Below are 26964 nucleotides of genomic sequence, written 5' to 3' on the forward strand. Positions count from 1 at the left end.
ATTGTGTCAAGATCACTTTATGTACATAAAGAATATAACCAATCAAAAAAACTTTATTTCCATACCCGGCCTGCTTATTACCATTCAAAGTTCAAGGAATAACGAATGTAAATACTCAACTTTACATTGCATGCAACAAGAAAGGCTTCAAAATGTAGAGATAGAGAAGGTCTCTTGATAGTAACATCGACACAGAGTGACAATTATATCCAAAGCAAGGAGTAACAAACATAAACACTCAACTTTACGTTGTATGCAACAAGAAAGGCTTCAAAATATAGAGATAGAGAAGCTCTCTTGATAGTAACATCAATACGGAGTGGCAATTTTATCCAAAACTAGCGTTTGATACAAAAATGATGATCACATTTCGATGTAAATAAAAAAGGCTCAATACAAAAACAAGAGCTATGCTTGTCAATTATGTCCAAAGCTAACGCTCAAAACAAAAATGGTGATCACATTTTTATGTAATCTCAAAATAGTTCAACACTAAATCGTAGCCTAGCCAACCGTGACTTCACCCAACTGCTTGTGCAACCACTCGCTGAGCTTCTTTTTCGTAAAATCAACCTCTTCATACTGGAACCAAATTTTTTTTAACTGTCAAAAAATATGTGCATCAAAAAATGCTAAGCACACTTGATAAAAATATGCTTCATTAGGACATGCAATTACCAGATTGACTTGAGGTTTCTTATCTTTGAACGTGGTCTTAATCAATAATCTTATTGCAGTCATTACATAATATTCACAATCAGTTGCATTTGGTTGTTGGGGACACTGCAAACAACAACTACAAATACATTATCAATGAAAATGCCAGTACTCAATCAAAAACTACATTAAAGCTATCAACCTTTGCAGTAATGATTTTATATGATTCTCGGGAATCTTCTAGCTCCTCTTTGACTTGTAGATTTGAGCAGTGTGTATTGAAATGCTTTAGTACCCTTCAACCAAATGCATGCGTTTAATTGAAAGTTAACAAACAACTCAATCATTTTGAAGGAGTAATAGTAGTGCGTACATAGACACACTCAGTAGCAGTCTCTCAATGGTGACAATTGAGAGTGAATTAAAGAGAAATAAAGATGAACATTGTCAAGAAAGAGGAGGTATGCGTACCACATGGGCATTGTAAAATGCCAGAAGAACACAGTGAGATCTATACAAACATGTTAAATTTAGACTTCGTATTTTTTAATCTATTGTGTAATACGTAACAGTGAAATAATCATACACATCTAAGACATGGAAAAATATAAAGATATGACTTCCTAAATTGGGAGTCCCAAAGAAATTATCGAGAGTATGGTATCTTATAGTACGTTCCGAGACAAAAGGGTACCACATGCTGTCGACCCACCACACCGCCACTAATAAAACATCTGATGATAATATATCTTCCATCCATCTATCAAATAGTAGTTTAATAAGTTATAAGAGCATAAAAATCTACGTTACTTAAATATAGTGTTATTTTTCTCACAATGCAAAGAGATTGATAACCTTTGTCGAAGACTCAAGATCTAAAACATCATCGATAACTTGTGCATCTAAGTCCACCCGCGACTCAAGACCATCCCGACTTGATCGCAAGAGAAACGTAACTCCTTTATGACACCTACATTAAAATTAATACACTTACATTATTTACCTTTGTTTAATACACTTCAAATGTTTACACTATTATACAAATCTATATTAGCAACAAACCTGTCGAGAAGTTGCTCCATATTCAAGTCGTGGCTCTCACATACAAGGTGATCGTGGCTCACCACGAAAATAATCCTTTTGGTATGCGTAAAGCTAGATGTTGATGATGAAACAAGCTATAATAACAAACAAAATTATAAATCGAGTAAATATCAAAAAGTACCTTTCTGAAGAAAAAAGAGTTGCACAATATATTATACAAAACTTACAATGGAAGATCCATCCTCACAATCATTGATTTATTCTTTGTTGGCACTAGAATTTTCCTCATGAGAGGCATCGGTATCATGTGGGACCCCATTCACGCGAGCTTTGTACCGACGCTTTATTTTTGCCTCTATCTTTACTACTCTACTCAGCATGTCTGCTTCCCATACAATATTTTGAGTTTTGATCCAAGTGTGTTCCCATTCTATTTGTGATTTCTCTTTTAGGTCATACACTGTTTCCCACTCTTTAGTTGCTCGTTGCTCTAAATTTTTGTGAAACTTTCTTCATGCCACCTTAACTCTATGTACAACATTCCCAATTTTGTCATACATTGGCATTTAAATATAGAAGACACTGTTCATGGTGGTCTCTCACTAGTGTTACGTTGCTTCGATTTATGCTCTGAAACATGGATATTAGTGATTTTGTGCACAATCTTTAGATGTCTAATGAGAAGAAATTGTCTTTCATAATAGATCTTTCTATCAATACACATTTATGATGCATGACACTCACATGCTACTTTTCCATTTGTCCCCACAACCTCAATAAATGGAGACATATCCTAACCAAGATACGAAAAAAAGATTGAAGTTTATTGATCATACAAACCATATGACCTCTACACATACACAAGCACAACCTGTGACATGTCTCATTAACGATTTTCAAGTTTAAACAAGGTGCACCATCAAACATTGTACAACATAATTGAGATACTATCATAAAATGAATCATTAGCCTTCCAATAGGGAGAGCATCAATGAAGCCAATGGCGCACCCAAAAATCAAAAGTATCCAAACAAGACATAGCTCAGTTTCGCTCATGTTGATATCGCTTTCCACTTCGCCTCCGCTTGCCATTCACTCTCAAAAACACCCATGTGATTGTTCGAAAGCTATTTCTCTACTTGCGATAGAGGTGCATGTGCTTCGATTACATTCTTGGAGCCATAAGGACACAAGCATCAAGATGTTTAGTAGATAATTGCATAACAAGTAATCGCGTGCCCTCATAGATGAGCACCCAAAACTAACCTAGTTTCCAAAGTAAACCAGAGATCTCCGGCGGGCAGGTTCTGTGTGGTTTCTACCTCGCCAAATGTCCGCAAATATGGCACAGTGCTACGCCCCACAACTCATTCGAAGGGCACAAAACTAACTGTCCATTCTTTCGATGCTGCTAAGCGACACACAACAACTCATTCGGAGATATGGCGCAGATAATGAGCACGGCGAGGCGCGGGGTAGTAAGTATAGAATGAAGCTCGTCACTGTTACGCAGGGCAATATGCGCAGAATGAGCCCGTCAGCGCGGCGCAGGGCAGTATGTAGAGAACGAGCCCGCGGCCTTTAATTCGCAGTTTGCAGAGAATCAGCCCGTCGTTTTCGCACTGCGCAGAGTGAAAATTGCCCTTACAAAAAATGGATGGAAGATCTCGTCTATTTTCACCTGGACCCTTGATCCTTTCAAACGGATCTCTCTCTCTCACTCTCTCTTTCTCTCACTCTCTCTCTCACACACACACACACACACACACACAAATGCAATATTTTGAAAAATGGTGCCTACGCCAAGCCTCAGGACTAAGTGGCACAGGCATGGGAGGGTGGGATCTACGGTCGGAGATTTGTGGGCCGTAGATCCCAGTGGCGGCGTCGAAAATAATCTAAGGTACCCTAGATTACTTTTTATTTTAAAAAGTAATATAAGATACCCTAGATTACTTTTGGTTGTGGCCCTTGTACATACAGGTTTTAAGTAAACTAAGGCTCCCACGTTTCACAACGCGCGCATGGCGTAGTGGTTAGGGTATCCGTCTCTCGTGGGTGAGGTCACGGGTTCAAAATCGTGCCCGCAAATGTGGGTACCCTAGATTACTTTTTACAAAAGTACCCGCATTTCAGATCTACGACCCACAATCCCTCGACCGTAGATCCCACCCTCCCATGTCCGTGTCACTTAGTCCTGAGATACACCAAGGAGAAGTACTGAGAGCGCTTCATTAATGGGACGCTTTGCCTTTATTCTAAGCATATTACCTTGGAGGTCCCATTTTTGACACATGTACCTGGAAAAAGAACCATAAAAACGTTAAAATCTATCCAAATTTACATTCGCAACTTGTAAAGTGCTACTTATCAGTATGCAAATTATTAGATTTTTCTAAATTTACATCCGCAGCTTGTAAAGTTCTACTTCAAACACGTGTGGAATGCTAAAAATTGCCGAGTCTTCAAGAACACAGTTCAAACACCTCAATTCTCAGAGATGATACAAGAAAGCAAGGAAGCGATGGTCTCCTTTGAAAAACGGATTGGAATAGGGTGATGGGCACTGTATTAACCACGCAGGTGCAAGTTTTGCTCCAAGATCTAGTCAAGCTTATCTATGGGGGCCTTTCCAATGTCTCAGGGTGGTTCCCCAGTCAACTGATGTATATTTGGGTGCTGGAAAATATCATGAATCGGGAAGAGCATGACTAGAATTTGTAATTTTTTGGTCATGTTAATATAATTCACTTACGATTGGGAGTTCTTCCCCAAAAAAAATAAAAAAAAATTCTAATCTTTTCATCGAATCATTTGCAGGATGATTTTTTGGCTTTCTAAGACAAACCTTAGTGAAGAAGAGAGTCAAGCATACATTTGACTTTTGGATGGGAGGCATTAAATGATTGAAAACTTCAAAACTAACTAAAATTCAAAAGTCCTTTTTTTGGACCTTGCTGGACGGAGATTGCCTTGAAAGGTGATAATAAAGGATTTTAGTGTCTAACCCACGTAAGGGGGATGCCTGCAAGCTGAATTGGAAAGAGGCAGACCTTGCCCCTACCCAGTTTCACCTTAACAGCACAAAGAGGTTGCTGATAAACAAAGTTTTAGAAAGGTTGGGCAGTCTCTTAATGCCCCTTAGCACACCCAACTTTGAGTGGGAAGCCTGGCGACGCCCACAGAGTGGTCACTTTCTCAAACCACACACCAAGGGAATTTACATAGGTCTTTTATAAAAGGCATTCTAGTCAACCCCTCTGAACAAATAGTGGGGCAAACAATGGCTAGAGGTGCGGTGGCCGGCAGTTACAAAGAACATATGGAACCCTCAGGTTCCCTTGGCAATGAAGATTTTTCTATGGAAGGTGTTGTGGGGGGCCTTGCCAACATGTGACAAGGCCTTAGCTCGAGGCATCGGCTCCGACAGGTGTTCGGGCTACAGAACTACTAGGGAGAACCTGCCACACTTATTCTTGGAGTGAATAGTGGCCTGGCTAGTAAGGTGTGTAAAATCGTCCAAAGGACTTGGAAGATTTGGTTTTCCAAGAATGATTTGCTCCTTGGAGGGAAAGAGATGAAGAGCCAACGGATTCTGATTTGCACTCAGGTAGTTAGATTTTACTTCTTCACCATGTTTGGAAGGCTAGGACAGGACCTCTAACATGTGGAACTGGGTGATTCTTACTATCAGATCTATGAAAATTTGTTGGGTGCCAAGTTGGTGTTTTTTTAATCATTTGTTTCCATTGGAATATATGTGGCCATGGCTCAGATTAATCATGGTGCTAATGTAATGACTTTCTTTTATTAATATAACCTCTCACATATTGTGAGATTCGCTATTAGAAAAAAATCAAAAGTAGTTTTGTTGATATCTTTTCATGGATAAATAATATTCGTTGGTGGATATATAAATTCTTACATGCTCATTGAATAGCCTTGCAGACAGTGCTTCTAATACCGTGTTTCTAATGTACCTAAGAGTGGGTTCAGATGAAGGTGGCAACAAGAAATGAGTTTTTCACATGTCGACTCCTCTCTCCTTCGCATGAGGCACTAGCAGTTTTAATATGCTTTTATTCACAGGGCTATCAACCAATAGGCGCTACCTTGATGGTTTGATTCCAACACTGGTAGCCATTGATTAAAGATTCGAGTAGCCATTTCTGCATATCCCACTTAAAAATAAGTGAAAGAAGTAATTTTTTGAGGAGGGGGGTTTGCCCAAGGTTTTGTGGGTCCAAAAGAAGGTTCTCCCCTTTTGCACCAATGAGAATTCGACATAATGGAGCTATGAATGTGCCCATTGCTCTTGCACCAGGTCATCTGAACCCATCCTAAATTGAAACAATAGATTGCACACATTCATAAATTTTCCACATGGTTGATAAAAGAGTTTTCCGAACATAAAGTTTATTTCCTCTTGTTCATTTGTTGGAAAGACAAAAATCATTAAAAGATCGTGATTTTCAAATGATTTATGTCATATGATTGTTATTAATTTCTAACTCCATTAGGTCTCCCCAATCTCAAGAAAACAAAAATTCTGTCAAAACATATTAAGGGCATAGGTGAAGGGTGAGTTCACGAAATAAAAAGACAAACGAAGGTGGAAAGTAGAAAGACAGATGAAGGCAAAAAGTCAAAAGACGTATGAAGGTGGAAATTCAAAAAACATTTTGTGTCCATATAAAGAGGTAGTCAACTTCACATTGGTATATTTATGTTTCTTGTCTCCTTTTTTTTTTTTTTAGCATTTTCTTTTCTTTATAGTGTCCTCTCTCTCTCTCTCTCTCTCTCTCTTTCACACACACACACACACACACACACACACACACACACACAATGTTGTATATGTCCTTCCCAATTGATACTCTTGTAAATCTACGTGCCTTATCATTGCCCGCTGCTATGTACTATAGACTAGCGCATCCTTTTTGTTGTTGTTGAGAAAATCTTTGCCTCAAAGGATTGGTCTAGAACAATACATGTCATGATGACATCTTGTAATAAGTAAAGCCTAGGAGTAGTTGTGGTTTCTATATCAAGCAAAAAACTTGTAATCCATTGATCCTCAATGTTCGGTCTGAGCTCGAGGTTGGTGTATATTTTTGATGTTCTTAATACTATCCACTCACAATTGTGAGTTTTGAAAAAAAAAAAGAATACCTTTTATTTTCTTAAGCCATTAGGAATATCTTTTAATTTTTAATTTCTTATCCCATTAGTCTAGTCCTTATATATAATATCACGATCAACACAATACAGTACTTGACCGTTTTTCGTTGATTGGTGTAATGTGTTTTTAGGGTTCTAGTTTAAATCATCATTTAGCATGTTTTATGTTTTCTTTATAGTTTGTCTACATGCAAGAGAGACCTTGACAACCATAGAATTTTGCACATGCAGTCACAATTACAGAAAGATTATTTAAACACTTTGTGATGGTTTGCCTTTTAATTTTTGAACTCCATTACATCCACCCTTCAAAACTTAACCATTGGAATTTGGCATGTCTTGTAAAAATTTGACTTGTTTGTTTTAGGAGAGGATTAGAAAAAATATATTTTTCCTAACCGGTGAATGTAAGGGCAAACTTGAAATTCTCCCGGCTTTTAGGTCATAATTTGAAGCTTTTGCCAAGTTTTCTTACAAGCAAGCTCAAGATCTAGCCGGGATTTTACAATTTCATTTGGTTAAAATACATTGGACCCTAGTTCTTTTCCTAACATTGTTTTAGGATGTCAAAGTGACCGTTCATCTTGTTTAAATACATGTTGTTCCCTTATATGTTTGGAAACATAAAACATGCAAGTTTCTTTGCATGGGGAAGTTTGCACAATCGTTTTCAATGTTTATGATGCATGATAACGTGCCATTCTCATGGCAGCATGAATTTTTAATACGTTCGTTTCATTGCATTGTCGGTAATAAATAAAAAATTCAAAGACTTTCCTTTAGTTCAATATTCATTTATCAATTGTTGTGACCAATCCAGTGTTGTCGGCTAAACCTTTGTCTTTGGTATATCCACCCTTTGTCGTGTATTGATAAATTGAACCAGCAATGGTCATTTTCTTAGAAGGCTGACAAAGAAAAAACCTTGTTTGAATCAAGGGAAATATTTTGTGAGACTCATTTCAAATTTGTAGGGACAATTTCATTTCACGATATTGTAGCGTACATCAATCTAGCAACTACGTCTTGTCCAAAGCATTGCAATTCTCTAGTTTTATTGTGCACACTTAAAGGCCAATCATGCTAGCTCCATATTTCCCCATTTTTGACAAACACTTAGAGGAGCTAACCAAGTTGGAGGATAATCAGATGATGGCATCCTCTTCATTAAGCTCATAGCTTTGTAAAAATGCCTTGCCTGCCTAGAAAGGTCAACACTACAAGTGTAGTGCTCCGTGTCTAGGATATAATGCCATGTTTTTCTCTTATGCCATCAAAAAGAATTTGGCCCTCATCCAACATTGAGCACACTAAGAAAAATGATTGCAGTTGGGAAGGTGCCCATGTGTTGCATCTAACAAAAAACAATTCAAAACTTCCTTGACTAGCCCTTGTTAGGAAAATCTTCTTACAAGAGCACTCCAAGAGACTCCATCTGGCAAGAAACCTTCACTTCGCATCTGATTCAAATAGCCCAAAGGTTCCTTGCAGTATCACAACATCAATAACCTTTTGTGCTTTCGTGAGGGCACGGCATTTCATATACATATCAACCAAAGTATTGCCAAGTGCAACATGTTTCTCCAACATCTCTTGACTAGAAATCTCATCATGAATTCTCGCACCCATGTGAGGTCTTGCAAAATTCCATAGGCTTTCAAGATGCAAGCATAGGTTCTTGCATCTTGAAATCCTACGGAATTATGCAAACATAGATGCTTGCATTTGGACAAAGGACTTCCCTTCTCATTTGGTTAAAAGAACCCTAAGCTTCTTTCCATAGACATGTTGGGAAAATCCTATAATCCATCCAAGGAAAACATTAGGGGCTAATGGCTATTTTTGAAGGGGGTCTTTGGGATCTTTTGGTTATTTTTCAAAAATCCTTTTCCAAAAGATTCACCCATAGGGGCATAATAAAGATTGGAAGAAAATATCCATGTCCAAAACATAATAGAAAATGTGTATAGGAGAAAATAAGTGCCAATCATAAATCTTGTGTGCACCCTATGTAGAATTCAGCACCCTCGTGCAAAAAGTCATAACTAAGAGCATGGGTAAGGCTTATGCATCATTATGTATGCCTTGCATATCGTAAGTAGAATTGACCTTGTCGATTATCAACCAACAATTGAACTTTTAAAGCATAAAATCTATCCACCCACTCTACACTAGAAAAAAATGTGCAATAATTTGATCAATGACGTCCTTGGTAGAATGTCATACATTGTAGTGGAAGCATCGAAAAGCCTTCTTGTGTGGAGTTAGGTCCACAACACTTGCATGAAATAGATAGAGAAGTAGCAAGTTGTATCTTGCTTGACTCAGCCTTGTCCTTGCCTTGAATTTCAAAGTTTCAATTATTTTGGATCTTTTTTTAGATACACTTTGTGCCGTACTTGGTGTCAATAATTTATGTCTTGAAAACTTTATCATGTCTTAAGAACTGAAGCATTTGGCCTTCGTAAATAGAAATTGTGTGCTCATAGCCTTATGATTATTCTTCAAATATTCATATGCAATGCATGATAAAACATTGATAACTTAGAATACCGTTTTAGGCTAAGAGTGTTGCTCCCCTTGTTTATTCTGATGCTTGCCTTGCCGCATTCAAGTTCAATACTTGAGTAACTTTGAGCTTGCCTTGATTTATGTACACAAACTCCTTTTGCCTTGATGCAAGCTTTGCTTGTCATGTTATACACGTGCAATCTATGCTTGTTGGCTTGTGCAATCTATGCTTGCCAAGCTTGCCTTTGATTGTTGGCTTGTTGGCTTGTGAAATCATTATAAAAAACTAAGAGTTACATAACCATCATTAGAAATATCAGTACATTTTTGAAATCTCATCATCAATCTTATCCAGAGCCTTGCTCCTCAAAACCAAACCCTTGCAATTCAAAATCACCTTGATGGCATGCATGATCTTGCTTTTCTTAGCTGCATGCACACAAGCCTTGTTTGCTTTACTTGTACATCTTTACTTGTATGGAATAACACATCATCTTCTCACGATCTTCATCATCAAGCTATGCTCTTTAAACACAACAAATTGGCGCTTGTAGCTTGTTGTTGCCGCCCATCTTTGAGTTATGCAACGCAATCCAAAACCACGGCCCCTGGCCCAGGTCCTTGAAGTTGTAGTATTTAATCAATACTATGTACAATGGAGTTGATGGTCATATTATCTTGTGTGGATGACTACGATGAGTCTATACCTTGTACTTTCATTTAGCTTTGAATTTGGGTTCAACGTGGATTCATCTAGGCATACTAGAGTTATAGAAGGTAGACATCAAGAGCTTGAGGGTTAAATCTACAAAAGGTGGGTGTGTATCTTAAAGAAAAAATACAAAATGGTGGATATGTGTGTATCAAAATTTTAAGATGGCTCGCATCAATCGGTGCGTGATCATTTTGATGTCTCAATGGTGAGAGTCTACATAGGGCATCTCCCATGTATTGCCAATGAAGATATGATCCTTTGTTGTGATGAGGTTGTAACCTCCTCTAGCAATGGAAGAATTCCACCATACTGCGCCTCTAGGATCTCCCCAACTTTGCTGCTTGATCACTTAGTATACCTCTACCCTATCTTTGGTTGCTCTCATCTCTTCTCAATCTCTAGATGGAAGAACATTGAGATGTATATGTGGGTGTGTTTCTCTGTCTCTAAGCCTCTCTCTTAGTAACTCTACTTAATGTCGTTGAATCTCGAGTAAATAGAGTCCAAGGCATCTCTCATCCCAATCATGGCTGAGTCTGCCCTACATCTATAAAGTTATGATAGAAACTCAGTACATAGATCTTTGTATTGATGAATGCTCATGTGTGTGTGTGTTTGTGTGTGGTGTGCAGGTGGGTGGGAGCATATATTTGTACCTAGTTCTACACCCACAATTGGACTCTAACAACATTAGTGGGGATGTCATAGGATCTAGTCAATCATGATGGAGCCGATAGTTATTTTTTCTAGTGGATGACTACCATGTACACAAGAGCTATAATAGGAAGGTATCAACATTGTGAGGGGTACATATACAAGATGTGGGTGTATATCTCAAAGAACAGATACAAAAAGGTAGATATGTGTATCAACACTAGGAGATGGCTTGTATCGGTCAGTGCATGAACATGTTAATGTCCTCCATGGTGAGAGTGTGCATAAGGCATCTCCCAAGGCTTGCCAATATAGGTCTGGTCCTTTACTGCAACCTCCTCCACCATTGATGGGATCATCCCCTCATCCTAGGTCTCCAAGATCTACCTAGCTCTATTGCTCGATCACTCAGTATACCTCTACTAGTGATATGCCATGGAAGAACACTATGATTTGTCTTGTGGTGTGTCTCCTAGTCTGTAAGCCTCTCTCTCTCTCTCTCTCTCTCTCTCTCTCTCTCTCTCTCTCTCTCTCTCTCTCTCTCTCTCTCTCTCTCTAACCCTATTCGATGTTGTTTAATCTCGATTAGACAAATTCAAAAACATCTCTGATCCTAGTACCTCAAAACTGTAGATAAAAGCCCAAAAACCTCTTTAAAAAGGCAACAAAAGCGGTCACATATCTCATAGTATGTTTTAAAGTGCCATGTATAGTGAACACGATCTCTCACTCTCTCTTAACACAATTGCCACAACCTGGTCTCAAGATGCCTTGAAATTTTCTAGTCTCAATATCCAAATGGTATGATAATGCCCGAATAATTTCAATAGCACATTGTAATTCTTGGGACAAGTGAGTGTCCATGTAGGTAGGCCTGGATAATAAACCACCCTTTGTGAGCTGGAGAAAATTCTCTTTGTCTGTAGTCATCTTTGTGCTTAGCTCTTATATAGGCTATGTCTATGTCCTCTGGGTTGCTAAAAAAAATTCTATCATATAAGTCTAGTGACCTCCCTACATGTCACAGAGAGAGAGAGAGAGAAGGTGCATCTAGAAAATATTGAAAGGGGTGGAGCGTGTTCATAGAGAAACCATGTAGCTCAAACCACGCCATGTGGTGTCAATTTCCATGAGGACTCGGGAGCCAACCAAGCATAAGGATCTTGTGGGAGCTCCAATAAGCTTGAAGGATGCGCATCCAACTCTTGCATTCATATAAGAGATTGACATTGATTTTTTTGGAGGATTTTTTTTTTTGAAGCCTCCAAGGTATGACAAGTGGTGTCTTTTCTAAAATTTAATGCATAGACATGGCGGTCCACCTCGATGTTGCATAAGAAAGCACTCAAGAAGTGGGTGAAACTCAAAAAACTCTTCAATTTAGCATAGTGGAAAGATCAAAATGAAGAGGATGTCATCACAGGTGTGGAACCATATGAGTATCAAGGGTACAACAAAAACATGGTGAATTGGGTGATGATCTTGTCTGAATTTGTGACCAAACTTCCTCTTGGGACTAGGAATCCAATGAATATTAGATCTATCTTGAGAGATCTCTTTTGAATCGACCTCCTAATGTGTACCACCCACCAAATAGGCACATATAGGAAATTTACAAGTGGAACCTGTAAGTAATCCTATCCCTAATAAATATACTAAGTCACTAAAAGGTTGGTCCACATGAAATAGGAAAAATGTATAACACAAGAGACTATGACCCAGGAAGATTCTAGGAACGGGGGTCTTGCCCCATGCTAGCCTATTGGGTGGGCAATAGAATGGAATGCACCGCCAAGAACATACGTCTACATCAAGTATCACCAAGCACAAAACCAAAACATCCTCACTCCCTAATTTGCTCATGGGAGATATTGGAGCCACCACCAGATAAGAATACAAAACTCTAACATCCCCTCTTAGCTCCTAGATGGAGAACTAGTTTAAGGGAGATGGCATGAGAGGATAATGATGCATGTGGTAGAGATTTGGTGAGATATCAACAACAACATTATCTAACATCAAAACATACCTTAGTTGAATAGAGCCATTCTTGGCCTTCTCATGAACATAAATGGTATTGTATCTCTATATGCTTGGTTGGGGCATGAAAATTTGGGTTCTTGCAATGGGTATATAACTCTAGTTTTCAAAGTAGATTGTGGTTGTCTATCGTGGCCAGTCCCTCAAAGTATTCTTTGTAAACTACAATGACTCACATGTAGCACTACAAATAGCCCTATACTCCACCTCTATGGATGATAAGGAGATTGTATTTTGTTTCTTATTGCTCTATGAAACTACTCCTGAGCCAAAAGAAAGGGTGTAATCTGTAGTTGACCATTGTCCATCTAGATCTCCACCCTAATTTGATCATTCCATCCTCAAAAAATGAATTTATTATCCATACCTAAAATCACATAGAAAAGCCTAATGACTTTGACTTTTTTAAATATCATAAATTTCAAAGAGCCTGCTCCATATGTGTTTTGGTAGGTCATTGCATGAAAGAGATAAGAAGTTCTACCAAAAAATTGACATGAGACTAGGAACTCAAATAAGAGAACCAACCAAATTCCAGTACTTTGTAGCCTCCACTACATTTGAGAGGTCATACTTTGACAACTTTTGGATGGGGTCCATATAGGAGATAAGATAGGTTTTCACTCACTCAAACCAAATGATTCTAATAACTCTTGGAAATAGCCTCAAAGGGTGTGTGGGGGGGGGGGGGGGGGTGTGGGTGGTTCACTACAATAAAAAAATGCATATCATGTGGGTTCAATAGTATGGATTATTTTATTCTATGTTTTCTCACATTTTCACTTGCAGAAGGGTGTTGAAAAAATGATCTTGGAAAAAACATTACGCTTTTATTGGTGAAAATTCACACTCAAGGGTTTTATAAATAGTCCTTGAATGCGCGTGATACATAGGTTTTACATAGAGTGAACCCTCCCCCCCCCCCCCAAATTTGGTGCTGCAAAAGAACGACAAAAGGAGTGATAGAGTCTATTTTTTGGTACCATACTTGAGAGGCTTGTTTTAGGCCATAACGATCCTTCCACAATTTGCAAACCATGTCACCAAAATCAAGATCCAACAAACCTTGAGGTTGCTCCACATACACCTCCTCCTCTAAGTCATCATTGAGAGAAGCTAAGATGACATCTACATGCTGAGCAAACCACCCAAAAAAGGAAGCAAGGGAAAAGGTTGTCCGAATGGTCACCATTCTTGTAGTCAGTGCAAGGGTCTCAGGGTCTCATTGTAGTTCACACCATGTTTATGAGAGAAGCCCTTGGCAACGAGTCATAGAGTGTAATCTAAACTAGTTGCATCACTCAAAGTCTCTAATAGCCACTTTGGGTAACTTGTTTGACTTCTCGCCAAAAGAGGGGGCTACACGTGGCTCTACCTATGCACTATGGTGAGAACCACTATCATCTACATCATCTGGAATGGGTGCATTCTCCTCTGGAGCTTGAGGGATAAGAATAGGAGAAGAAGATTCATCAATAAGAGGATGTGATCATCGAGGTCTCCAAGTATCAGCAAATATGGGGTTGTCATGGAAGACTTGGGAATTGAAGCCCTCTATGATAGAATATGCTTATCAAAGACCACATCGAGGTTTAGTACATCATCCTTCTACAATGGATCATAGATTTGATATCCCTCAAAAAGACTACTGAAGCCAAAAAAAAAACATTTTGTTGGACTTGGGATCACACTTCCCACTGTTCTCCTTTGGTACATGGATGCATCACTCCCAAAGATCCAAAAATGAGAGACATCGGGCTTTCTAATGAAGTGAGCCTCAAACGTCTTGCTTAGAATTGATGAGGTTAGATTTTGGTTTATAGTGTGCATTGCTATCACAGCTACTTTGGCCCACAAAGACTTTGGAAAATCTGAATGCTCAAGCATAGTCCATTCCATCTCAACCATTATCCTATTCTTCCTCTACACAATTTTATTCTCTAAAAGGCAATTTGGTTTTTGTAAGCTCGCTCTTGATGTAGTGGTCCGCACAAAACTAAATTAATGTGTAGAAGGTGGGAACTGGTCCTTAGAGATACCTTCAGTGATGGGTTATCTTTGAGTGTTTACTTGGAAGGAGTTTGAGTTGTGTAGACGAGTTACCCCCACCAATTACCGTACATTGTATGACTATCCCAATCAACTGGAACCCAATCCCAACAGATATAAATAGGCCCACTAATCCTATTTTGAGGTTGCAACTCTTGTATTCTTGATCTTGTAGAGCTTAGTGAGTTTAAGAACATTCAGTGCTAGGATTTGTGATGATTGTAATCCAAATTAATCTTTTCAAAGCTTTGATATCTAACCTCATATGCTACTCACGTGTCATGTCGAGACATCAAATACAAAACTTAACAATATCACACAATGACTAAGGTATTGAAGACCAAAAGAACATTACACACACAAGAGAAAGACATAAGAACTATCGGCACTTAGATTCATACCATCCTAGATTCAATGAGAATATTCCAAATCACAGCACTTCAACATAGTTGACCTCGCTTGGAAACCTAGCAGCAATATTTATTGCATGAATAACACAAGATATGTTGTAAACCTTGGCCATCAACCATACATTTTCTAGCACCCAACAAAGACATTCTGTCACTTCTATATTTGCACAACCATGTACTCTAAACTCATTAGTGGTCAAATAACCATAAGTTTCCACCATATCTTGCATGGTCATTATTTCTATCAGGATTGTCATACATGTGTAGGGAAGACAACATCATTCTTATGCGAATTGTGCAACCAGTTGCTTGGGTTTACCATGGAGATGAAAAATTCCTCTTGTAGAATTAAGAGGGTGTGGGGATGAAGCTATACCTATGCCCAATTGATGACCGAGTACTTGAGTAATTCTCTGCACTCCAACCACAACTTCATTGCCTTAGTCATTTAATAGTTGAGTGGAGTAAGGGCCTTCTGTGGGGGGTCCACCTTAAAATATGTAGGTGTAGCATGTGATCTCACCCAAAAAGTTTCTTTATATACCAAGCAATTACAAAATTACATGTACAAGAGGGATTTAAAAATGGAAAATTGAAAAACAGTTATAGGTTCATGAAGGAAGAGGGTCTTTTAATTCGTGATGAGGTGTGTGTGTAGAGGGGTTTTAAAAATATCTCTTGAATGCACATGCTATAGGTATTTTTGAAAGGTGGAACCCTTAGAGAGCCTTCATGCTTGAAGAGCTCACAATTGGTGCCATCACTCTATTGTATGCATAGAGCTTGAAAGCTCTTATAGAGAAAGCAACAAACTACATAAGTATGCGAGCAAGGAACATAGGAGTAAATGGAAAGTAAAAATAGGACCAAAGTAATCACCACACTAATATAGTAATCCTTTTGAATTTCCAAATATGATCACCATGCGTAAGGTCTCAAATTCACATGCATGACAATTAATGAGCCACCATCCCTTGTTACAAGTAATGCACTCATTTGCAAGATCTTGGTCAGTATGCCTCAAGTACTCCACACGGGTCTTAATGCCACATTCATAATTTTACATCACACTTATTAAAGTGATTATTGGCATCTAACCTACTACCTCAGTCTCCTCATCATTTCATGAATGGTCACTGTCCCATGGTAATGCCACAATTCAAAGACGTTGATCGAAATTGGAACCATTGTCCCTTACATGTCCACAAAAGTAACGCATTTTCTTGTGCACTTCCATGAACATGGTAGGGTCCCATCCATCACAATTTCAACTTTTCTTTACATGTCCCTTGCTGATAATTGAACATTAGCACAAGGTCACCCTCTTTGAATATCTTAAAGTGCATCCCTCTATCCATATATTTATTCTTCCTAACCTATAACTCCCTCATTATCATAAAACTAGTGTATTTATCCTCTTCTAGCTACATAACTGATCCATCCAATACACCACAAAATCTTTTGGTAGCAATCTTTTAGACATTACAATCTGCATGCTAGGCACCACAAATTTCAAAGGGAAAATTTCTTCTATTCCAAATGACAACTTGAAAGGAGTACACTATGTAGCCGCTTTAAATGATGTGCAATAGGCCCAAAGCTCCACCAAGAGCTTCAAACTCCCAATCATCCCATTTGTGGCCGCTAACTTTTCCAACGTCTACATAATCACCTTATTACTGCTTCTTGCCAATCCTTCACTTGCAGACAATAAGGGGTACTCTTTTTATGCATAATCCGAAAAGTTTTTATCAACTCTCAAATTACTTTATTCAAAAAATGTGTGCCCTAATCACTGACCAATTACAATGGCAATCCAAACATGGGGAACACATCTTGACAAAGATAGTCTGCAACTAAAATGGCATTATCATCTTCTAATGGCCATCTTTTCATCGACTTTGTAAAGTAATCTGTACAAGTCAAAATGTATCTGCATTTCATTTGTTTTGTCGCAAGTTTGATTAGATCGATATAGTTTAAACTCCATTTCTAGAATTGTTCAAGTGGAAATATTGGATTAAGAGGTGATGTATCACTCATTGGTCAATTCTTTCACAAATATCACATTGAATTGCAAATTTGATTGTATTTGGATGGAGTGTAGGCCACCAAAGCCCAACTTGGGACACTTTCTTTACCATCAGGGATTTCAAAATGACGTGATCACACTATAATTTCAGGTTAATAACAATAGAAATGCAAAATAACAAAGATTTTGTTAATTGACATTCATCTTTTTTGACCTCCAGGGAGACCTAGAGACCGGCTTGTAGCCCGCCGGGCTAATTAGTTGGCTCGCCGGGCTAGTGGATTTTCCCGGCGGTCATGCCAGGTAAAGCTATTTTCCCATCGGGCCCGCCATGGCTATATAAAGGTGACGCCGGTGCTTGTCTTTTCACAAAAGAGGTACATTGAAAAGTCTTCACCAAACTTTCTGGCAGCTTTCCACATTCTCAAAGCAGTGTAGCAGTAATTTTTTAAACCCTTCCTTATTTTATTGATGTTTTTTTGAGTTTTTTGTGTTAAAACTTAAAGGTTTAAAATTTCTTTTATCAAATCATCGTACGTGGATGCACTGGCACATGGTTGCAATTGCAGCTAGGTGTGTCATTGCAAAAGCGTACGATGATTATGTTCTATATTGCTCCCAGTCATTCATGCTTCAGCACATGGTTGCAATTACGACTAGGTGTGTTGCTGCTAGAATGATAGGAGCATTTTTTTGAAAGAAGTAACCGTGCGTTAATGCACTGGCACATGGTTGCAATTGCGGCTAGGTGTGTCATTGCAAAAGCTTAGGGTGATTATGTTTTATGTTGCTCCCAGTCATTCATGCTTCGGCACATGGTTGCAATTGCGACTAGGTGTGTTGCTGCTAGAATGACAGGAGCATCTGTTTGAAAGAAGTCACCGTGCGTGGATGCACTGGCACATGGTTGCAATTGCGGCTAGGTGTGTCATTGCAAAAACGCAAGATGACTATGTTTTATGTTGCTTCCCGTCATTCATGCTTCGGCACATGGTTGCAATTGCGACTAGGTGTGTTGCTGCTAGATTGACGGTAGCATCTAATGCATGAATGTGTGCTCAAATAATTTCATAATGCTTCATATGCTTGAATCTTGAAACAAGACATCGTGCATGGATGCACTGGCACATGGTTGCAATTGCGACTAGGTGTGTCATTGCAAAAGCGTAGGATGACTATGTTTTATGTTGCTCCCAGTCATTCATGCTTCGGCACATGGTTGCAATTGCGACTAGGTGTGTTGCTGCTAGAATGACAGGAGCATCTGTTTGAAAGAAGTCACCGTGCGTGGATACACTGGAACATGGTTGCAATTGCGGCTAGGTGTGTCATTGCAAAAGCGTAGGATGACTATGTTTTATGTTGCTCTCCCAATCATTCATGCTTCAACACATGGTTGCAATTGCGACTAGGTGTGTTGCTGCTAGAATGACAGGAGTATCTGTTTGAAAGAAGTCATCGTGCGTGGATGCACTGGCACATGGTTGCAATTGCGGCTAGGTGTGTCATTGCAAAAGTGTAGGGTAACTATGTTTTATGTTGCTCCCAGTCATTCATGCTTCGGCACATGGTTGCAATTGTGACTAGGTGTGTTGCTGCTAGAATGACAGGAGCATCTGTTTGTAAGTTGTCGTACGGTGAGGCATTGGCACATGGTTGCAATTGCGATTAGGTGTGTCACTGCAAAAGCGTGCAAGATCTATGGTCTATATTGCACTTTTTCTATCACGTAGAAAAGATCCAAATGCAGTGGCACATAGTTATATTTCACAATGTGTTGTTTGCAATAATACCATTGCAGGCAAAATGGATCCTTTTGCTACTTCAATGATAGAGTTCAAAAATAAAATTAGACAATTGTTGATTACGATCGTCAGTGCACTAGATCCCGACAATATAGCGTAGATTGTTGCAAATGAGTCTAGATTGCAATCATTATACAGTGAGATTGCCCGCAAAATGTTGTTATATCCAGACAAAACAACCGAATCAATAAACTCATTACTGAGCAGTTGGGTGGGCAATTTGCCCAAGGTGGCCTCTGATTTGAAAGAGGAATGCCCTCAAGAAGTAGACAAGGGTAAGCTAGAGCATTGGAACACTAGATGGAGAGATGAAAAGGAGAGGTGAAGGCGAGCATCCCACATAGACACACAGTTTGGCCTAAGCAAGAAAATGCGAATGGCTATCACCAGAGTTGTGGGGAGCAGCCAAGTTGGAGAATCGTTTATTGAGGAGGCTGCCATTGAGGGAACATCGGGTTCTACTGCTTCTGCCAGTCACCTAAGAGCAGTATATACAATTCTGAATGTAGTATGACTCTGGGCATTCCAAATAAGTCCATTAAGAAGATCAAGAAACTTGGGTCAGGGGCTTATGGCACAGAGTGGCAAGTTCTAATCAAAGGGATCAGTTTTCTTCCTGCAACGAATACTTATTGTGCCAAGGAGTTCAAAGGGCAGGCCAAGCATCAGTGGAAAAGCTTTGCATCAGAAAGTGGGGTGGGTAGATCTCAACCATAGAGGGATTGTGAGGAGTATTGCCCACTCTGTAACGTTGCCATGGTTTCTGATATTCCCCTACTTCAATGGGGGAACTTTAGGTGATCTTATGGAGACAGTGCCCCATCCACATGGCTCTTTCACGACGCTCGTAGCGCATCAAGAGGGGAAAGGAAGCAGACCTCTCAAGACCAGAAAACACGTATCAAGAGCCTGTGCAATCATGCTCCCTCGTTGATCCATGCCTTGGTGAAGGCATTGCGATTCGCACATGACGAGGGAGTGATCCACAATGATCTCCATCCATGGAACATCATGTTGGACTTTACCAAGGATCTCACTCCCTGTATTGGAATAATTGATTGGGGATTGGCTCTTGGGGATTGGCTCTGTGTGTTGGCTTAGAGACACAAAAGACCAACAATACCGATGAAAACTGGCAAAAGCTTCATCCTTGGCGAGTTCCTGAGTTACTAGATGGCAATCACCCGTGCCCATGGACCAAGGCCACAGATGTGTACGCCATAGGATGGGTGATATGGCAATTTTGTAAGTTTTGTGGAGAGTTCTCTGACTACTACAACACAGATTGGTTCAAACATAAGGTTTCAGTGGAGGTACAAGCCATATCTAGGATTGTTGTGGAAGGTTGGGTGAGGAAGAAATCCACAGAGAGAAAGACCTTGGCACTTTTGGACGAAGAATTAGAAAGATTTGACCAGCCAGAACGATGCTTACGTCCTCCCTCTGAAATGAGTGTAGCCTTTTTTTGATGGATATATGTTGTACTTTATAAAGCAGGGTTTTCTGAGACTTTGGACTTATAAAAGCACTTTTAAAATTTGGGTTTTATACGCCATGGATGATGTATGAGTAATAAAAACACTTTGTTATATCTCAATAGACAACAAATTTTCTACGAGTTTTGTTTTTTCTCTTAAGTTTCAAGCAATAAGCCACGTGGAATCATTGATTGTCATTCATTGATTTAAAAAATGGTGGTTACTCTTATATCAATTGATTGTCGTAAGATGGTGGTTATTCTTATATCAATTGATTGTCGTAAAATGGTGGTTACTCTTATATCAATTGATTGTCGTAAAATGGTGGTTACTCTTATAACAATGGATTATCATTACGTTTGTATGCCGTAACTGAAGTATAGTGTTTAATCAGGATATGCATAATGATAATCAAAGGGCTAAGCACGCTTTTGAGCGTCTCAAATCCATGTGTCAAGGCGGTGGAGTGAATGACACCGCTCGAATTGCATCTTGTTGCTCCCTGTGGGCCAACCCAGTGGGTACACAATGGAAAGAGGTGAACTCTAGGATTGACCAAGAAATGGTCAAATCCATATGGCCAGGCGTTGCAAATGACAACATCAAGAAAGGTCGACTCAAGCTATCATAATGCATTAATGCAGACATACGAGACAATGGAGAGAACATATATCTCGATGTTATGGGTCATTCTATGCATCATATGGATTGTCCATTGTGGTTCGCCAAGATGTTATACATGCATTATGTCTTGGGTGAAGCAGTGGACTTCAGCTCAAGGACACCTCATATGACGGTTGAGGACATTCGCAGCAGTGCAATCACCATCACACGACAAGAGATGTCGTTGGTTCCCTGCTTTGAGTGCTTCCATTGATGGGCGTTACACCCAATGATCCCTCGTCCTGGTTTGATCTTATCGATACCGGGGTGTGATGGTCGAAAGTAGAGAGTTTTGATCTTTTGCTCGTGGAAATTAGCTTACCAATTAAAGCTTTTAAGCGCATAGCTGCTTCTTCTGCACCTAAGCCCTTGCACTTTCCTCCTTGGATTCTGGTATTGCCACCTAGCAAATGATCCCTTATTCTTGGTGCTCCTCCAGATTTCTCTTCGCCACAAAAGTTACATTTCCAATCTTGATACTTATTTAAATTTGTGGCAAAATTCCACTCGGGCCCTGGACTTTTTCCACCTGCCTTTCGCTTGTCCTGCGAGGTATCGAGGTAGGAGGTCTCCTCAAGGAAGCCAGGCTTGAGACACCAACATCACCGCTCACATTCCCGGTGGAAGACATACTTATTGGATGCCTGCAATACGAATAAACATAGCTCAGTATGCTATCTCTTCTTTCAAGTATTATTCAAACCAAACATTAGTGTTATAATCAATATCACACACAAGCGTAGTAGTGAAGCCTAAAAGGAATAAACCTCAATCTACTCAAACATGAGCAAGCAAATACAACGGTGAATCAAATATGTGATCAGTCCATCCCAAAAGTAGAGATATCGACCCAAAGATTCACCTTCCTACCTCCTTTCATGAATCAGTCCAGTCCAAAAAAGAACTAATGATCCATGATTGGAGCTCTAATCGGAATAGCAAGCAAATACAGCGGTGAATCAAACATGTGATCAGTCCATCCCAAAAGTAGAGATATCGACCCAAAGATTCACCTTTCTACCTCCTTTCATAAATCAATCCAGTCCAAAAGAGAACTAATGACCCATGATTGGAGCTCTAATCAGAATAGCAAGCAAATACAGCGGTGAATCAAACATGTGATCAGTCCATCCCAAAAGTAAAGATATCGACCCAAAGATTCACTTTTCTATCTCTTTTCAAGAATCAGTTCAGTCCAAAAAAGAACTAATGACCCATGATAGAAGTTCTAATCAATATAGCAATCAATTTAGCAAATATAACGGTGAACCAAACATGAGATCAATCCATCCCAAATATAGAGATACCGATCCAAAGATTCATCTTTCTACCTCCTTTCAAGAATCAGTTCAGTCCAAAAAAGAACTAATGATCCATGATCAGAGTTACATTAAGTTTTAATTTTTTTTTAGAGACTATTCATTTTTTTACCTTTAGTTTTTCTTCTAAATTTTAAAGGATGACTAAATTTAGAGGAAGAGGTGATGTGATGTGATGTGATATGATGTGATGTCTATAAAAGGGTTATATAGAGCCGCCAAATAAGGAGGGGGTACACGACGGGCCCGGCGGGATTCTTGCTTGTCTCTCCGGGCCCGTAGGGTTTCATATTAAACCCGTCGGGCCTGCCGGGATTGTTGGTTGTCCCGCCGGTTCTACTTTTTCTACCGGTTTTCGTAGGTCATGACATTAGATATGTTTTTAACATGAAAAAAATAGTGATAATAACAACAATAATTAACATTTAACAAAATGCGTCATCGCGTAATTAAAATCCCTGTTTACCATCAATGGCCCAGACAAATGTTCGCTAGCAATGCCTTTATGAGCTTTCTTGAGTATCGCTTGTTGTTTTGTTTTGGTTTAGGCACACACTGCAACAACACTCCCCAATGGTCTTTTTAATATAGATGTCCCAATAAAATTTCAAACTTGTTACTCTTCAATTCCACCCACTTTCTTTGATCTATAGTCAAGTGGGCCGGCATGATGCCTTCTTGCAGAAAGAACATCATCTCCTCATACCAGGTTCATGGCTTCGAGGGTGCACTATTTTGTACCCCCTATTTAACGCGCGTTCGGTAGGTAATTAAAAAACCCCTTTTCTAAAAAATGTTTGAATGAATAAAATGATCCCTTATTTTAGATTTGTTTTTCAAAATTTGAATATAAAAATCCCTTATATTAATGTATCTATGTTAAATTGCCTAAATTTTTTGCATTTGAAAACCCATCGTGATGAACTCACATGGTACATACCCCAGAGGTCAATGAAAGGGTTTCTGAGTTTGGAGCAGCTTCATCACCTTGCACATTTTCTATAGTCATTTCATCTTTTCCAACATCTACTCCAAACAACTCCATAGTTGGCAATTCATCCTCAACATAAGTCGGTGCTTTCCCTGAATCCAATAGTGACAGATAATTTGCAGCCACATGCTTTGCACCTAGAGGATGCAACACATCAAACTCAAATTCTTGAAGAAAAATTATCCTTATCAAGCTAGTTTGCCTACCAAATTTTGCCACTGCATAAGGAATAATAATGCCAAGTGATTCACATGGAAGTAGAATAACTTTCCAAGAAAATAATGTCGAAGCTTTTTTCACTGAAAAAATCATTCCTAGATATTCTCTCTCAGTCACCGAATAATTGTTCTTAGCTACAAAAAGCCTTCTACTAGCATTGTAGACATGTCAAAACCATCCATTGATTGTTTCTTGCAAAAATGCACTGCCAATTACAATGTTGAAAGCATCATTAAAAACATGGAAAATCCTTTCCCTTATCTGGCAGTAACAGGAGTGGTGCTCGGGTCAACATCATCTTCAAGCAGCGATAGGCCAAGTTTCACTCTAGAGTTCTTAATTCCTTTCTATCCGCATGTGCTAACAAGTTCATACCCCAATATGGGTCAAAAACTACAAATGACATCCATGTCACCGCACCTATCCGAGAAATCTTAAGGTCGCCTTTGGTAAATTGCTTGGCGTTGCTTGCATGATAGCTACAATTTTGTTAAAATCTACTACCATTCCTTTTTTGGAAAGGATGCATCCCGATAACATCCACTTGCCATAAAAAACACACACTTCATTGGGTTAAGGCTTAACTTGGTTTCTCGATCCTTTTTGAATAAGGGCAAGAGGTGATACAAATGCTTCAACTTTTCTCAAAAAATAGAGAAGTCATCCGAGAAAATCTATTCAAATTCATTAAAATATGGACCAAATGTTTGTTACATATCCCTTTGGAAGGTACTTGGTGCAATATGCAATCCAAACCTAAGACCAGCGTTTTTGAAGACCTAAGACCAGCGTTTTGGAGCTAGCATTGCAGCGTTTTTGCAGCAGTAAATTCAGCCCCCTAGATCAGCGATTTCAGCCATCTTCTGCAGCGTTTCAAGCAGCCAATTCAGCGTTTTCAAGCAGCAAAACCTGGCGTTTTTCAGCATAAAGACTTCAGCGTTTTTAGAGACAGCCAGACAGCGTTTTCAGCAAGGCATCAAGTACACGGGACAGCCCCAACTTGGCGCGACAGGAACCGACTCATAGCATTCAGTTTTCAGCCTTAGCATTGTCACCCTCGACATAGCACCACTTAGATTTTCATCAGCATCTTGTACCAGATTGTGCAATCAATAGCATAGACTTCTCTCGCCAACGAGTGGTCAACATTCTGGTGTCGTATTCTCTCTCTCTCTCTCTCTCTCTCTCTCTCTCTCTCTCTCTCTCAGCACCTTCTGTCACGAGGACGTGGCAGTTATTAACCATGTCACAAGGATGTGGCTACTGCTAACCTTAGTTGTTGGTTTCTCTCCAATGGGGTTTATTTTATTTGTTTTGAGACCCTCTTTTTGAAGTAGCAAACGGTCGGACATTGTATGGCCAATGTGAACGGTAGATTCACCCACAGACGGAAAGTGGTCGGCACTGGAATTCGTATGGTAAGAGGATGTCTAGGCTCAAAGCAAGATCATATAGGTCCCCCTGTCGCACTTAGCAAGTTGGTGGATACTAGGAAGTGAACTCAATTAAGGCGTAAAGTTAAGGTGGGACTACCAACAAAAAGTATCCGACAATTGGGCCACATTGCACTTTTGGATGCGGTTCCAATGAGGATAGATGGTCAGAAGACCAGTGGGAGCCCAACGGAAGCATCTCCTAAAATTTAGGGAACTGCTATTTTGGGCCGTGAAATGTGTTCGCGTCATTACCTCCGGTATGACTAGGGGAACATTTTACAACTCTGCCGCGAAGTCAACTGGGCAACCGGTCACGATATTTTTAAGCGGCAAACCCGAAACGGGAAAATGCTTCAAAATGCGCCAAGTGGAAAATTCTCATGCACTTGCCTCTTGCAGAAAAATGGGCGCTAATTTTTAAGCTGGGAGAGGCCTCATTATGCAATCTGTCACAGGTTAAGAGCTATGGTGTGCTTCCTTTCCCTCTCATGTACAGTGTGGTGCTAGGAGTGATGCCCTGCACACTACACACTGCTCTCTCTCTCCCCTACGTGCAGTTATGTGATGCCCCACAAGAGGGCTACTCATTTGGCTGATGTACAGTTGTGTGGGTTCATGCTTTTGTACTGAGGCAAGAGCCTCCTTGAGCAGGAACAGGGGTAACTAGCTGCTGCTCCAAAGCAGGCACTGGTGAGGGTCATAACCTCACTGTACAAGTGCAAAATCAGCGTTGTGTATGTGCTGTAATTTTATTGTTTTTCAGCCATACGGACGCCAGGACCATTGGGAATCGTGCCCCACTGGCAGAGGACAGTTCGGGGACTGTTTGGGGCTGAAAACAAGGCAAAAACCAGTAAATACAGCGTGCTGAATTTACTGTTTTTGGGCAGGAATCAGAGGGTATACGCCAGTGCAAGTGAGTTCTAGCAGGGGAATTGGCTTCGCGCAAGTTTTGGGGCTGTTATACTGCCGAAATTTGGCCAAATCAAATGGTATCTAGGTGGATACACGTGAAGGATTCTCAGGACCTTACCTTGTAATTTACCCTCCTAAAGAATAAAGAAATACCGAAAGGGGCGCCAATTTTGGGACCTACAGGTTGTCGGTGTCTACTCGGAGCATTCTAGCTTTCGAGCTGTGTGTATTCAAGTGTTAATTCCCGTCGCAGGTTCTCTTTGCAAAGTGCTCTGTGTGTGTCTAAAGTAAAGAATTTCGGGTGAAAGCCAACGCCTACCACCCTACGGGCCGGTTTCATGGTTCCATTGCCGGGACATCAATCACTTTTTCCTTAAAGAGTGAGCCTGGATTGTTTAGGATAAAGACACAGAGTGCAAGAACACGGGGATTACACTATGGCCAACAAGGGGAAGGAAATTATGGAAGAGGGTTCCTCTTCAAAGGACAGGCAGGAGATTCCTATGGTTTTTGAGATTGGCGAGAGCTCACGGCCACGTCAGTCTGTACCTCCTCTCAACGTGAATGTCCCTCCAGTAGTACAGGGCTTTATGACCGGGTTTTCCACTCGCATCAACAGTTTGTTGGAACGTTCTTCGATGACATGATAGTGTATTCGAACAATGAAGAGGAGCATAGGCGTCACTTGACCATTGTGTTCGGAGAGCTGCACAGTCACAGGTTACTTGTCAATCCTAAGAAAAGTGAATTCTTCCTCGAAGAGATCCACTTTCTGGGCCACATAGTCTCAAAGGATGGTGTTAGAATGGATCCCGCAAAGGTCGAAGCTATCAAGACATGGCTAG

At 39.8% G+C, this 26964-nt stretch overlaps 1 protein-coding gene and 1 long non-coding RNA gene across 4 annotated transcripts in view; both read right to left on the reverse strand.

The window, feature by feature from the left end:
- Positions 1-236: 236 nt before the first annotated feature.
- LOC147445906 (uncharacterized) lies at positions 237-1739 on the reverse strand. The gene is made up of 3 exons (XM_086526127.1): positions 1720-1739; positions 1513-1627; positions 237-603 (listed from the first exon to the last, which is right to left on the reverse strand). Exons 1-3 carry the CDS (start codon positions 1737-1739, stop codon positions 505-507), a joined length of 234 nt encoding a protein of 77 aa, XP_086382253.1. The 3' UTR covers positions 237-504.
- A 17208-nt stretch (positions 1740-18947) lies between these two features.
- Positions 18948-26964, reverse strand: part of LOC147445907 (uncharacterized) — a 45378-nt gene continuing 37361 nt past the window's right edge. Inside the window, exons 2-3 of one of the 3 annotated variants that reach the window (XR_015189817.1) lie at positions 23488-23686; positions 18948-21883 (exon numbers count right to left, since the gene is read on the reverse strand). This is a non-coding gene — a long non-coding RNA (uncharacterized LOC147445907). The remainder of the gene's footprint in view (positions 21884-23487; positions 23687-26964) is intronic. The other 2 variants (XR_015189819.1, XR_015189818.1) reach the window with 2 other exon arrangements.

Source organism: Adiantum capillus-veneris, chromosome 12 (assembly GCF_014529385.1).
Source record: "Adiantum capillus-veneris isolate H3 chromosome 12, ASM1452938v2, whole genome shotgun sequence".
Taxonomy (NCBI): Eukaryota; Viridiplantae; Streptophyta; class Polypodiopsida; order Polypodiales; family Pteridaceae; genus Adiantum; species Adiantum capillus-veneris.

Excerpts from the sequence above, each read along its gene's own strand:
- LOC147445906 (XM_086526127.1), bottom strand. The coding sequence starts at position 1,739 with ATGGAGCAACTTCTCGACAG. Across the intron at positions 1,628-1,719 it reads ATGGAGCAACTTCTCGACAG|GTGTCATAAAGGAGTTACGT; the intron begins GTTTGTTGCTAA and ends ATTTTAATGTAG. Across the intron at positions 604-1,512 it reads ATCTTGAGTCTTCGACAAAG|TTAAAAAAAATTTGGTTCCA; the intron begins GTTATCAATCTC and ends ATTTTTTGACAG.